Here is a 14,579-nt window from a genome sequence, read left to right on the forward strand (position 1 = left end):
GTCAGTGCATCGGAACACTCTCACTCAAGTGTGGCAGTGTGTTGGTGCTTTTTCACTCACACTGACATTTCAAATCTTTTCAAATCGACAGACTGGACAATCATTTCTCCTCCTGGATTCAAAGTCCGATGATATTGAGGTCCCAAGGGATATGACTCTGTCACGTCTAGACGTGACGTTTGAGATTTCAGCCTGTGATTCCTCTTTCAATATCCTGTAAAATGAGTTTCCAAAAGTCATCAGTGTCAGTACAGGATAGAAATTCAGAACAGACAATTTCTATGGAACATTCTTTCCTCTCTCATTTCCCAAAACCTGGAAATCTCCATCCCACACACTCTCTCCCCATTCTCAGCAGGTCTGGCAGCATCTGTATGGAGAGAAAAGAACTGATGTTTCAGAGCTTTGACAAAGGGTCATCTCGACAAGAAACATCAACTCTTTTCTCTCCTTACAAATGCTGCTAGAACTGCTGAGATTTTCCAGCATTTTCTCTCTTGGTTTCAGATTCCAGCATCCGCAGTAATTTGCTTTTATAAGGCTGCAGATACCTCCTCCCAAGTAACATGCGTGTGCCCAAGACATCACCACTTGTTTCCCTTATTTCTTTAGCACCCATGGTGCTCTCCGCAGTAAACACAGAGGAGAAGTATTCATTAAAAATCTCACCCATCTCCTGTGGCTCCACACACAGATGGCCATACTGATTTTTAAGGGGATCTATTCTCTCTCTAGCCACCCTTTTACTCTTAATATATCTATAGAACCTCTTGGAATTTTCTTTAATCTTACCTGCCAGATCCATATCATACCCTCTTTTTGTCCTCCTGATTTCCCTCTTCAGTATTTTCTTACACTTTTTATAGTCAGAGTGATTCACTTGTCCCCGATTGCCTAAACCCAATGTATGCTTCCTTCTTTTACCTGACCAGAGCCTCAATGTCCCTTGTCTGCCAGAGATCCCTAAATTTACCATTCTTTCCCTTCATCTTAACAGGAATATACTGCCCCTGGACTCTTGATATCACACTTTTAAAACCTCCCATTTGCCAGTCATTCCTTTCCCTTCAAACAAACTCACCTAATCGACATCTGCTCGATCCTGCCTAATGCCCACAAAAGTGGCCCTGCTCCAGTTTAGGGCCTTGACCTGTGAACCTGTCCGATCTTTTTCAAGAACTATTTTGAAACTATTGGTGCTCCCAATCGTGCTCCCTGACTGACACTTCAGTCACTTGCTCGACCTCATTTCCTAACTATCCAATAGAAAGTGAGTCCAGGAATTGATAATGAAAAATAAGGAGCTGGGAGATGAATTGAACAAGTATTTTGCCTCGGTGTTCACAATAGAGGATACAGTTAAAACTCAGAAACACCTGGAAATCAGAATAGTAATTTATTAATAATAATGAATAATAAAATACAGTGTAGGAGGAGGCTATTCAGCCCATCGAGCCTGCACCGACAACAATCCCATCCAGGCCCTATCCACATATTTACCTGTTAATCCCCCTGATACCAAGTGACAATTTATCATAGCCAATCCGTCTAACCGGCACATCTTTGGACTGTGGAAGGAAACCGGAACACCCGGAGGAAACCCACACAGACACGGGGGGAATGTAGAAACTCTGCACAGACAGCGACCCGAGGCTGGAATTGAACTCGGGTCCCTGGCGCTGTTAGGCAGCTGCACTAACCACTGTGCCACCGGGCCACATGTCAGTGTCATCGCCCGACTCCAGCCCAGTCTCAGCTCATCTGGAACCCTCATCCATTTCATTGTGATGTCACACACTCACACCCATTCCATTGTGACCTCACACCCTCACCCATTCCATTGTGACGTCACACCCTCACTCATTCCATTGTGACGTCACACTCTCACCCATTCCATTGTGACGTCACACTCTCACCCATTCCATTGTGACGTCAGGGCTTCACTCTCCGATCACAATCCCTGCCGGCCTCCCACATGCAGCCTCAATGGCGGCAGTCAGCCCGGGTCTAACACTACAAGCTGCCGCTCCATTTGGTACAAAGGGGGGGACCGGTAAGTTCATTTCCTGGGTTTAGGTTTGAACAACATGTTTACAAAGCCTCTCCACCCACCCGCCACATTTATCATTCCCCGCGCGCCCCCTCTACCTCGTATTGATCTCGCTTCCAAGTTAAAACCATCCGCCTTTCCGTCGCCATTACCCGCATTGCGCATGCTTCAGATCCCGCCCCTCATTCACTCTGATTGGTTGGAGGACCAGCCACGCCCGCTCGGTCCTCCAACCCCGCCCCCTCTTCCTATTGGTCCGGAGCTGCCGTCAATCAGCCCCCGGGCATTGTGATGTGGAGCATGCGCAGTGTCATTGCTGTCCTTGGCGCTTGTTTGTCCCGGAGAAGCGGAGTCAGCGTTAGGCGGTGGCTGGGAGGATTTGGAAACACTTTGTGGATCCGCAAACCCTTCAGAATCATTGTCAGCTCCCTGGTTTGCAGCTGCGGGGCTTCTCCCTCCCTCCCTCCCGGGAACAGGCCCAGGTTAACGGCCCCATCCTGGCTCAGCCACTGGAGGATGGTTCACATCAGAGGATGGGGGAGGGGGACAATAAATAAGAGGTTACACTTTGGCCTCAAATCAATGAGGACTCTGATCTCTGGGAAGGAAGGAAACCCTGGGAGGTGAGCGGGGAGGATTCACAAACACCCGCTGGAGGCCCCAACACCCCCAATAAGACCCATTGGTTTTATTGTCAGTCTGCAGACAGCAGCTGGAGAACTGAACCCAGTAAGAGTTTTAACAACACCAGGTTAAAGTCCAACAGGTTTATTTGGTAGCAAACACCATTAGCTACCATTAGGTGTTTGCTACCAAATAAACCTGTTGGACTTTAACCTGGTGTTGTTAAAACTCTTACTGTGTTCACCCCAGTCCAACGCCGGCATCTCCACATCAGAACTGAACCCAGACAGAGGAGAGGGAGGGAGAAAACTGGGAGTGGAGAAAAGAAATGGTGTGATGGGTTTGGATTTCAGCCCAGGGAGGAGGAAGAGTTTGTGGGACAGGAATTTATTGATTTGGGGAACAAGAGAGGAAGAAATATTCCAGAGAATTAGAATTGCCTGTTCAAAATTTCTATCCTGGACTGACAGTGATTAATTTTGTAAACTCCTTTTACAGGTGAGGTGAAGAAACATCACATCAAAATCAGACAGAGTCTCGATTCACTTGGACTTAAATATCCTCAGACTTTGACCGTGGAAGGAGAAATGTTTGTCTTCTGTCTGGAGGAGAAGATTTCAAACATCAGCGTGACTGAAAAAGCACCAAGATACACGCACACCTGAGTGAGAGTGTTTCAGTGAATTGACTGTGGAAAGAGCTTTATCCAGTTACGCAGCCTTAAAAAACATCACACCATTCACAGCAAGGAGAAACTGTACACGTGTTCTGTGTGTGGATGAGGCTTCAACTGATCGTTTAACCTGGAGAAACATAAGGACACCAGCACCATGGAGAAACCGTGGAAATGTGGGGACTGTGGGAAAGGATTCAGTTACCCTTCCCTGCTGGAAAACCATCGGCGCAGTCACACTGGTGAGAGACCGTTCACCTGTTCTGTCTGTGGGGAGGGATTCATTCAGTCATCTGGCCTTTGGTCTCACCAGAGAATTCACACTGAGGAAAAGTCATTCACCTGCACCTCCTGTGGGAAGAGGTTCAGGCATTCTTCAGCACTCACTGTGCACCAACGCACTCACACCGGGGAGAGACCATTCATCTGCTCCGTGTGTGGGAAGGGATTCACTCAGTCATTCCACCGACTGTCACACCAGCGAGTTCATACTGGGGAGAGGCCGTTCACCTGCTCCGACTGTGGGAAGGGATTCACTCAGTTATCCAGCCTGCAGAGACACCAGCGAGTTCACACTGGCGAGAGGCCGTTTACCTGCCCTCTGTGTGGGAAGGGTTTCAGCGTTTCATCCCGGCTGCTGAGACACCAGCAAGTTCACGAGTGATTGCAGGGGTTGGATTCTGCTGTTATTGTTTCTGCTCTCAGTGGCATCCAGGACTGCATTTTGTTCATTCTCACAGTTGGTCAATGGGAAGGGTCAGAGGGTTTCTTTGTGCTGGACTGGCCGGTCTCAGCCTCCAGTGGGCTGATGTTCTTTGAGTCTTTTTGCGAATACCTGGTTTCAAATGTCACAAGGATCACAGAGTGACAGGGTGTTCGGAAGTTTAGAGATATTTAGTCAGAAGAAAACAGAGGTTGGCAGTGCAAAGGTACATTTCTGAATGGAGGGCTGTGACAAGTGACGTTCCTCAGGGATCAGTGCTGGGACTTTTGCTGCTTGTAATATATATAAATGATTTGGAGGAAAATGGAACTGGTTTGATTGGCAAGTTTGTGGACGACACAAAGGTTGGTGGAATTGCGGATAGCGATGGGGAGTGGCAGAGGATACAGCAGGATATGGATCATTTGGAGACTTGGGCGGAGAGATGGCAGATGAAGTTTAATCCGGACAAATGTGAGGTAATGCATTTTGGAAGGTCTAATACAGATGGGAAATATACAGTAAATGGCAGAACCCTTAAGAGTATTGATAGGCAGAAGGATCTGGGTGTACAGGTACACAGGTTATTGAAAGTGGCAATGCAGGTGGAGAAGGTCGTCAAGAAGGCATACGGCATGCTTGCCTTCATCGGCCGGGGCATTGAGATTCCTATCCCCATCTCACCTGGAAATGCATTGCTGCAGTCACACTGGGGAGAAACCATTCACCTGCTCCGACTGTGGGAAGGGATTCACTCAGTTCACTAACTTGCTGAGACACCAGCAAGTTCACAGTGGGAAGAGGCCAATGACCTCCTCTGAGTGTGGGATGAAACGCCAGCGAGTTCAGACCGGGGAGAAGCCATTCATTTGCTCCGAGTGTGGGAAGAGATTCTCAAGGTCACCTAACCTGCTCGCACACCAGCGAGTTCACACTGAGGACAGACCTTTTAAATGCCCAGACTGTGGGAAGTGCTTTAAAAGTGCTGGGGAACTCATGTCCCATCAACGTGTTCACACTGATGAGAGACCTTTCAGATGCTCTCAGTGTGGAACTACATTCAGGCAATCAAGTGACCTGTCTGTACACCAGCGCACTCACACTGGGGAGAGGCCATTCTCCTGCTCTCAATGTGGGAAGAGATTCACTCACTCATCTAGTCTGCAGAGACACCAGCGAGTTCACACTCACGAGAAACCTTACATCTGCTCCAAATGTGGGAAGGGATTCAGTCAGTCCACCAACTTGCTGACACACCAGCAAGTTCACACGACTGAGAGATCATTTAAATGCCCAGAATGTGGGAAGTGCTATAAAAGTTCTGCAAAGCTGCTGCGCCATCAACATATTCACACTGATGAGACACCGTTCAGGTGCTCTCACTGTGGGACTGGATTCAAGACATCGCCTGTCCTCACATCACATCAGCGCACGCATACTGAGGAGAGACCTTTTAAATGCGCAGAATGTGGGAAATGCTTTAAAAGTTCAGGGGAACTGGTACGTCATCAACGTGTTCACACTGAGGAGAGACCTTTTAAATGTCCAGACTGTGGGAAGGGCTTTAAAATTTCCAGCAATCTGGTGTCCCATCAACGCGTTCACACTGGGGAGAGACCTTTCAGGTGCTCTGATTGTGGGACTGCATTCAGAGAATTATGTCACCTCACTGTACACCAGCGCACTCACACTGGGGAGAGGCCGTTCACCTGCTCAGAATGTGGAAAGGGATTCTCTCATTCATTCAACTTGCTGATACACCAGCGTGTTCACACTGGGGAGAGGCCGTACACCTGCTCTGTGTGTGGGAAGGGATTCGCTCATTCATCCAATCTGCTGACACACCAGCGAGTTCACAAGTGAGCGGATTTTGCCATCAATTACATCCAGAAATGAACCATATTTATTGGGCTCTGTTTCTGCTGATGTTAATAAACTCTTTCTCAGGGCGGCATGGTAACAGTTGTTGGCACTGCTGCTTCACGGCGCTAGGGACCCGAGTTCAATTCCAGCCTTGGAATGCCGGATGACTGCGTGGGTTTCCTCCCACAGTCTAAAGGTTTGTGGGTCAGGTTGATTGGCCATGCTAAGTGGCTCCTCATTGTCAGGGGGATTAGCAGGGCAAATACATGGAGTTACGGGGATAGGGCCTGGATGGGATTGTTATCAGTGTATGCTCAATGGGCCAAATGGCCTCCTTCTGCACTTAGGTATTCTAGATTTGTGTTAAACATCAAAGAACAAAGAAAATTACAGCACAGGAACAGGCCCTTCGGCCCTCCAAGCCTGCACTGACCATGCTGCCTGACTTAACTAAAACCCCCTACCCTTCCGGGGACCATAATCTGTCTATTCCCATCCTATTCAGGGACTTGTCAAGATGGCCCTTAAAAGTCACTACCGTATCCGCTTCCACTATACCCCTGGCAACGTGTTCCAGGCACCCACTACTCTCTGCGTAACAAATTTGCCTCGTACATCTCCTTTAAACCTTACCCCTCTCACCTTAAACCTATGCCCCCTAGTAATTGACTCTTCCACCCTGGGAAAAAGCTTCTGACTATCCACTCTGTCCATGCCTCTCATAATCTTGTAGACTTCTATCAGGTCTCCCCTTAACCTCCGTCGCTCCAGTGAGAACAAACCAAGTTTCTCCAACCCACGGGTCTATCCGAGCACCCAAATACTTCTCGGTTTCGCCTGGGGGGATATAATGCCCTCCATACCAGGCAACATCCTGGTAAATCTTTTCTATACCCTCTCCAAAGCCTCCACATCCTTCTGGTAGTGTGGCGACCAGAATTGAACACTAGATTCCAAGTGCGGCTTAACTAAGGTTCTATAAAGCTGCAACATGACTTGCCAATTTTTAAACTCAATATCCCAGCCGATGAAGGCAAGCATGCCGTATGCCTTCTTGACTACCTTCTCCACCTGCATTGCCACTTTCAGTGGCCTGTGTACCTGTCCACCCAGATACCTCTGCCTATCAATACTCTTAAGGGTTCTGCCATTTACTGTATATTTCCTATCTGTATTAGACCTTCCAAAATGCATTATCTCACATTTGTCCGGATTAAACTTCATCTGCCATTTCTCCGCCCAAGTCTCCAACTGATCTATATCCTGCTGTATCCTCTGATGGTCCTCATCGCTATCCGCAAATCCACCAACCTTTGTGTCGTCCGCAAACTTACTAATCAATCCAGTTACATTTTCCTCCAAATCATTTATATATATTACAAACAGCAAAGGTCCCAGCACTGATCCCTGAGGAACACCACTTGTCACAGCCCTCTATTCAGAAACACTTCCACTGCTACCCTCTGTCTTCTTTGACCGAGCCAGTTTTGTATCCACCTCGCTAGCTCACCTCTGATCCCATGCAACTTCACTTTCTGCACCAGTCTGCCATGAGGGACCTTGTCAAAGGCCTTACTGAAGTCCATGTAGACACCATCCACTGCCCTACCCTCATCAATCATCTTCATCACTTCCTCGAAAAACTCGATCAAGTTCGAAAAATATTCACATCGTGAATATTTTTAATAGCTCTAGTGCAAGTCAGTTCCTTTCGAAGGGCTCTCCCTCTCCCGTTTCCTCCATCCTCGACTCCAACAACAAGTGTGAGGAGCTCATGGAAGTACTTTGTCACTAAGATTGAGATAATCCAATCAGCTGTCTCTGTTGCTTTGCTCCATTCCATTAGCCCAATGGGCCAAACTGTCTCTAAACATCCCTCTTGTCTGAGCCCCGAATTCCCACTTTTCTTCATCCAGTCTCCACACACACCAGTGGGTTCATACTGCAGAGAGAGGATTTAAATGCTGAGACTGTGACAGGAGCTTTAAAAACCCACATTCACTGATGGTTTACCAGTGCATTCAGTCCGTTCCACTCCACTCATCTGCTCTCAGTGCAGGGAGAGGTTCAAGCGATTGTCCATCCTGCAGCAACAGCAGAGAGTTCACACCAGGGAGAGGTCATTCACCTGCTCCATGTGTGGGAACAATTCACTGATTCATTCGTTTTGTTAACACACCAGTGAGTTCACACTGATGGTATGTGTTTCAAATGTCTGGATTGTGGGAAATGTTTTAAAATTTCTATGAATCTGATGTGCTATCAGCAGGTTCACACTGACAGCAGACCATCCAGAGTCTCTCACTATGGGACTGGGTTCAGCTGGTCATGTGAACTCAGTGTCCACCAGTGCACTCACTCTGGGAGAGGCTGTTCACTTGCTCCATGTTTAGCAAGAGATTTACTCAGTCATCCCACTTCACTGCACATCAACTTGTTCACACTGATAAGGAACTTTTTCAAACTTCTGACTGTGAGCAGAGATTTAAATGGAAAATGTATCTGCTGATACACAAACACATTCACAGGGTGTTCACCTGCTCCATGTGAGAAGGGATTCATTTGTTTACCTCACATTCTGACACACCAGCAAGTTCATAAGTTACTACAGGGGCTGGATTCTGCTGTTATTGCTGCTGCTGTGAATCACATTCAGGACTGGACTTTGTTCATTCTGATATTTTGGAATTTGTTTCTAATTATGTTAATAATCCCTGTAACTGGACTGGAGTTTAATATTCTAAATAAATGTGAAATAAAACAGTGATATTTGAATACATAGTTGCAGATGTTCATCTTTCCCAGCTGAATGTTTAACATTGCCGGCTGGAGCTCAGAAGGGGCAATCTGGGGGAGGTTCACACAGCAGGAACAGAACTGCAGTCTGTTCCTGCCATAGGGTCACACTGAGAGGGACAAACAGCACTTTGGACTTTCTCATCTCTCTTCACTGACAGCAAAGTGGGTTAATCCTGAGGTGTGTAAGAAATGTGTCCCAACTGCTCTTTTCTATAGTCCAGAGCTCCTAGACATGGAACAGAAGGCTCTTTTAAAACTATGTTTCGAGTCAGGTGAACAATTCTGAAAGAAAATCAAAATATTACAGATGCTGGAAATCGGAAATAAAAACAAAGCAAGAAAAACTCAGCAGGTTTGGTAGCATCTCTGCAGAAACAGAGCAAATGTTTTGGAACTGAAGAGTCATATTGGACTAGAAACATTGACTCTGTTTCTGTCTTTACAAATTCCGTCACAGCTGCCAAGAGTTTGCAAAAATTTTGAACAACGGTGAAGGCTGGAAATGTGCTATCAAATCAAAGATTAGTGTGAAACTGGGACGTGTTCCTGACTGAAAGTGAAACAGCAGGTTTTAATTTCCAGAAGACAAATGATTGTGGTAATTACACTGCACACTATTTCAAGAAAGGTGTTAAGTAATTTAAAATAAGCCTGTTTAAATATATTTTCATAGAAAATAGGAACAGGAGTAAGCCATTCTCGGCCAGGCCAGTCATTCTGATCATGGACCACAAAAGATGTATTTGTATTTGACAACATCAAGTGGCAGTGGCGGTACTATTACCCAGCGTGCACCGAGAGGGTGACGATACCCTATCTTCAATACAGGAGATTATTGCGCAGGCTCAGTGCCTCTCTGACTGGAGCATGCGCAGTGCGGTATAGGCAGTGGTCGGATGGGGTGGTGTCGGAGCAGCAGGGAGAGTAGAAACTGATTGTAGACACCGGGTGAGTGAGGTTAAATGGAGCCTGAGAGTCAAAAGGGAGGACTCATAAACACCCGGTATAGGAAGCGGAGCTTTCATAAACATCGGATATTAGCTTCAAACCACAAATAAGACGCCCGAGGCCCTGCCTGACCGATTTTGCAGTCTCCATCTTTAGAGAAAAATGGGCAGCGTGACCGCCATATTTATTGGGGGCAATGGACAGCAGGGCGGTGGCCATCTTTATAGGGGGCAATGGGCAACAGCGCGCATGTGCAGCCACCACCTCCATAGGAGGCAGTGGGCATTGATTCCAGAAGTTAGTTCCTGGCCTCCAGAATTGGTCTCTTTTCCATTAAGCCACAGGAACATTGAATTATTGCACTACAGAAAATGACTAACCAGTCATGCATGCGCTGGTTCTCTACAAGGGAATCAGCTCATCCCACTACCCTGTCTTTTCACTAACAAGACCAACAGAAAATATTTCCCATCCCCAAAACGGGCGGCGCGGTAGCACAGTGGTTAGCACTGCTGCTTCACAGCTCCAGGGACCTGGGTTCGATTCCCGGCTTGTGTCACTGTCTCCTCGTGTCTGCGTGGGTTTCCTCCGGGAGCTCCGGTTTCCTCCCACAGTCCAAAGATGTGCGGGTTAGGTTGATTGGCAATGCTAAAAAAAATTGCCCCTTAGTGTCCTGGGATGCGTAGATTTGAGGGATTAGCGGGTAAAATATGTAGGGATATGGGGGTAGGGCCTTGGTGGGATTGTGGTTGGTGCAGACTCGATGGGCCGAATGGCCTCTGTTTGTGCTGTAGGGTTTCTATGAAATTACCTGTGGAGAAGATTATGTTTTATCTTCTTGAAGAAAAAAAAAGGACCTCACACGGGGTGGCACAGTGGCACATAGCTGCCTCACAGCGCCAGGGACCCGGGTTCGATTCCTGGCTTGAGTCTGTGTGCAATTTGTATGTTCTTCCTGTGTCTGCGTCGGTTTCCTCTGGGTGCTCTGATTTTCTCCCACAGTCCAAAAGACGCGCTGGTTAGGTGCATTGCCATGCTAAAGTTGTCCCTTCGTGCACCCGAACAGGTGGTGGAATGTGGCGACTAGGGGATTTTCACAGTAACTTCATTGCAGTATTAATGTAATCCTACTTGTGACACCAATAAACAAAAAACAGCTGCAGTCCATGTGGTGAAGGTGCTCCCCTTTAGGTCAAGAGTTACAGGCTATTCACCCAGTGATGAAGGAGGGACAGTGATACATCTCCAAATCAATAATTACAATGTGTATTTATACAGCATCTTTCATGTACTGGAGCATTCTGAGGCGTTTCTCAGGTGTGTTATAAAGCAACATTTGACAGTCATGTGAGCAGACATGAGGGTGGATGGGTGAAGGCTTGGTTAAAGAGGTAGTTTTAATGAGTATCTTAAAGGGGGGAAGGATGACACAGAGGGGGAGCAGTTTAGGGGGAAATTCCAAAGATTATGGCCTTGGTAACTGGGAGTGCGGACACGTATGATGGAGTGATTAAAACTGTGAATGCTGAGGAAGCCGGAATGAAAGGAATGCTGAGATATTGGAGGGTTGTGAGGCGAGAGGAGATTACAGAGATAGGGAGGGGTGAAACCATGGAGGTACTTGAGGACAAGGATGAGAAATTTAAAATGTTGATTCATAAACAGGAGCCTTTGTAGCACAGGGGTGGTGGGTGAACAAGATTTGGAATGAGTAAACATGTGGGCAGCAGAATTGTGATGACCTCAAGTTAATAGACAGGTTGAGTGAGGGAGACCGGCCAGGGGTGTGTTAGAATTATTAAGTCTAATGGTAACAAGCACTCAGATCGTGCATGGATCAGCTGGCGGGGGTATTCGCAGACATCATCAACCTCTCTTTACAACAATCTGAGGTCCTATCTGCTTCAAGAAGATGACCATCATCTCAGTACCAAAGAAAAGCCAGGCAGCGTGCCTTAATGACTATCATCCGGTGGGTCTAACATCCATCATTATGAAGTGCTTCGAAAGGTTAGTCATGGTACGAATCAATTCCAGCCTCTCGGACTGCCTGGATCCACTACAGTTCACCTACCGCCCAACAAGTCCACAGCAGACACCAATTCCCTGGCTCTGCACTCAACCCTGGAACATCGAGATTACAAAGACAGTGATGTCAGACTCCTATTTATTGACTACAGTTCAGCCTTCAACATCATTATTCCCACGAAACTCATCTCCAAACTCCGTGGCCTGGGTCTCGGCATCTCCCTCTGCGACTGGATGCTGAACTTCCCACAGACCACAATCAGTAAGGACAGGCAACAACACCTCCTCCACGATCATCCTCAACACCGGTGCCCCACAAGGCTGTGTTCTCAGCCCCGACTATACTCCTTATACACCTATGACTGTGCGGCTAAATTTCCCTCCAAGTCGATTTTCAGGTTTGCTGGTGACACCACCGTAGTGGGTCGGATCTCCAACAATGACAAGACAGAATACAGGAATGAGATAGAGAATCTGTTGAACTGGTGCAGTAACAATAATCTCCCCCTCATTGTAAACAGAAATGAAGGAGATTGCCATCGACATAAGGAAACATAGTGGAGAACGTGTCCTGTCTACATCAACGGGGATGAAGTAGAAATGGTCGAAAGTTTCATGTTTTTAGGTGCCCAGATCATTAACAACCTGTCCTGGTCCCTCCAAGCCAACACTATAGTTAAGAAAGCCCACCAACACCTCTACTTTCTCAGAAGACGAAGGAAAATCTCGCAGGATCCAGGGTGAGGTAGCTAAATGGATACAAAATTGGCTTGATGACAGAAGCCAGAGGGTAGTTGTAGAGGGTTGTTTTTCAAACTGGAGACCTGTGACCAGCGGAGTGCCTCAGGGATCGGTGCTGGGTCCATTGTTATTTGTCATTTATATGAATGATTTGGATGAGAATATAAGAGGCATGGTTAGTAAGTTTGCAGATGACACCAAGATTGGTGGCATAGTGGACATTGAAGAAGGTTATCTCGGATTGCAACGGGATCTTGATCAATTGGGTCAGTGAGCCGACGAATGGCAGATGGAGTTTAATTTAGATAAATGCGACGTATTGCATTTTGGTAGATTGAACCAGGGCAGGACTTACTCAGTTAATGGTAGGCCATTGGGGAGAGTTACAGAACAAAGAGATCTAGGGGTACAGGTTCACAGCTCATTGACAGTGGAGTCACAGGTGGACAGAGTGGTGAAGAAGGCATTCGGCATGCTTGGTTTCATTGGTCAGAACATTGAATACAGGAGTTGTTGAAGTTGTACAAGACATTGGTTAGGCCACACTTGGAATACTGTGTTCAGTTCTGGTCACCCTATTATAGAAAGGATATTATTAAACTCGAAAGAGTGCAGAAGAGATTTACTAGGATGCTACCGGGACTTGATGGATTGAGTTATAAGGAGAGCTGGATAGACTGGGACTTTTTTTCTCTGGAGCGTAGAAGGCTGAGGTGTGATCTTATAGAGGTCTATAAAATAATGAGAGGCATAGATGAGCTAGATAGTCAATATCGTTTCCCAAAGGTAGGGGAGTCTAAAACTAGAGGGCATAGGTTTAAGTTGAGAGGGGAGAAATACAAAAGGATCCAGAGGGGCAACTTTTTCACACAGAGGGTGGCGAGTGTCTGGAACAAGCTGCCAGAGTAGAGGCGGGTACAATATTGTCTTTTAAAAACCGTTTAGACAGTTACATGGGTAAGATGGGGAAAGAGGGATAAGGGCCAATTGCGGGCAATTGGGACTAGCTTAGCAGTTTTTTAAAAAGCGCAGCATGGCAAGTTGGGCCTAAGGGCCTGTTTCCATGAGGTAAACCTGTATGACTATGAAATTTGGCATGTTAGCTGTGACTTTCACCAACTTTTACAGATGCACCATAGAAAGAATTAGCATCAGCTTGGTATGGCTCCTGCTCTGCCCAAGACCGCAAGGAACTACAGAAGGTCATGAATGTAGCCCAATCCATCACTCAAACCAGCCTCCCATCCATTGACTCTGTCTACACTTCCCGCTGCCTCGGCAAAGCAGCCAGCTTAATTAAGGACTCCATGCACCCCGGACATTCTCTCTTCCACTTTCTTCCGTCGGGAAAGAGATACAAAAGTCTGAGGTCACGTACCAACCGACTCGAGGACAGCTTCTTCCCTGCTGCCATCAGACTTTTGAATGGACCTACGTTGCATTAAGTTGATCTTTCTTTCCACCCTAGCTATAACTGTAGCACTACAGTCTCGTTTCCTTCTCTATGAACGGTATGCTTTGGCTGTATAGCACACAGGAAACAATACTTTTCACTGTATGTTAATACATGTGACAATAATAAATCAAATCAAAACAAAACAAAGGAATGGGTGATGGTTTCAGCCGCAGATGAACTGAGAGTAGACTGGAGTTGGGTGATGTTACTGAGGTGGAACTGGTCTTGGTAATGATGTGGATTTGTGGTCAGATTCTCAGGTTGGGTGAAATATTTTGCTCTGGTTGTGAACAGTCTGGCTCCGTCTCAGACAGTTTCCGAGGAGAGGGATGGAGTCAATGGGTAGAATTTGTAGCAGAGAGCGGTGACAATAACTGCACTTTTCCCAGGATTAAAATGGAGGAAAATTCTAGCCCAGAGCTGGAGAGATTTTTCAGGGAATCAAAGGATTCGGGGAGGGGGTGGGAAATTGGAGGTAAAACCAGCTCAATTTCACAACCTGCCTTTCTGTTTTTGAGAGTTCTCTCTCACTCCCTTTTTCCTGTTTTAAATCAATTTCACAGGGCGTTAGAAAGGGAAGATTTGCAGTCAGGGAAACTGAAACCAAACATCACATCAGGATCTGAATATCATCGGGTTTTTAACATGCAAGAAAACAGCAATGTTCACAGTGTAGATAAACCGTGGAAATCTG

The 14,579-nt window shown here is 46.7% G+C and overlaps 2 protein-coding genes across 2 annotated transcripts in view; one reads left to right on the plus strand and one right to left on the minus strand.

The window, feature by feature from the left end:
• Window positions 1-14,579, plus strand: part of LOC144484873 (uncharacterized) — a 186,099-nt gene that overhangs the window by 74,342 nt on the left and 97,178 nt on the right. The window contains 1 exon segment of the mRNA XM_078203235.1: window positions 5,124-5,872. Within this exon segment, the coding sequence (XP_078059361.1) occupies window positions 5,124-5,872 (749 nt within the window).
• The window catches only part of LOC144484874 (uncharacterized), an 85,818-nt gene that overhangs the window by 36,611 nt on the left and 34,628 nt on the right, over window positions 1-14,579 (minus strand). The gene's annotated exons all lie outside the window — the stretch shown is intronic.

Source organism: Mustelus asterias, unplaced genomic scaffold (assembly GCF_964213995.1).
Source record: "Mustelus asterias unplaced genomic scaffold, sMusAst1.hap1.1 HAP1_SCAFFOLD_130, whole genome shotgun sequence".
Taxonomy (NCBI): Eukaryota; Metazoa; Chordata; class Chondrichthyes; order Carcharhiniformes; family Triakidae; genus Mustelus; species Mustelus asterias.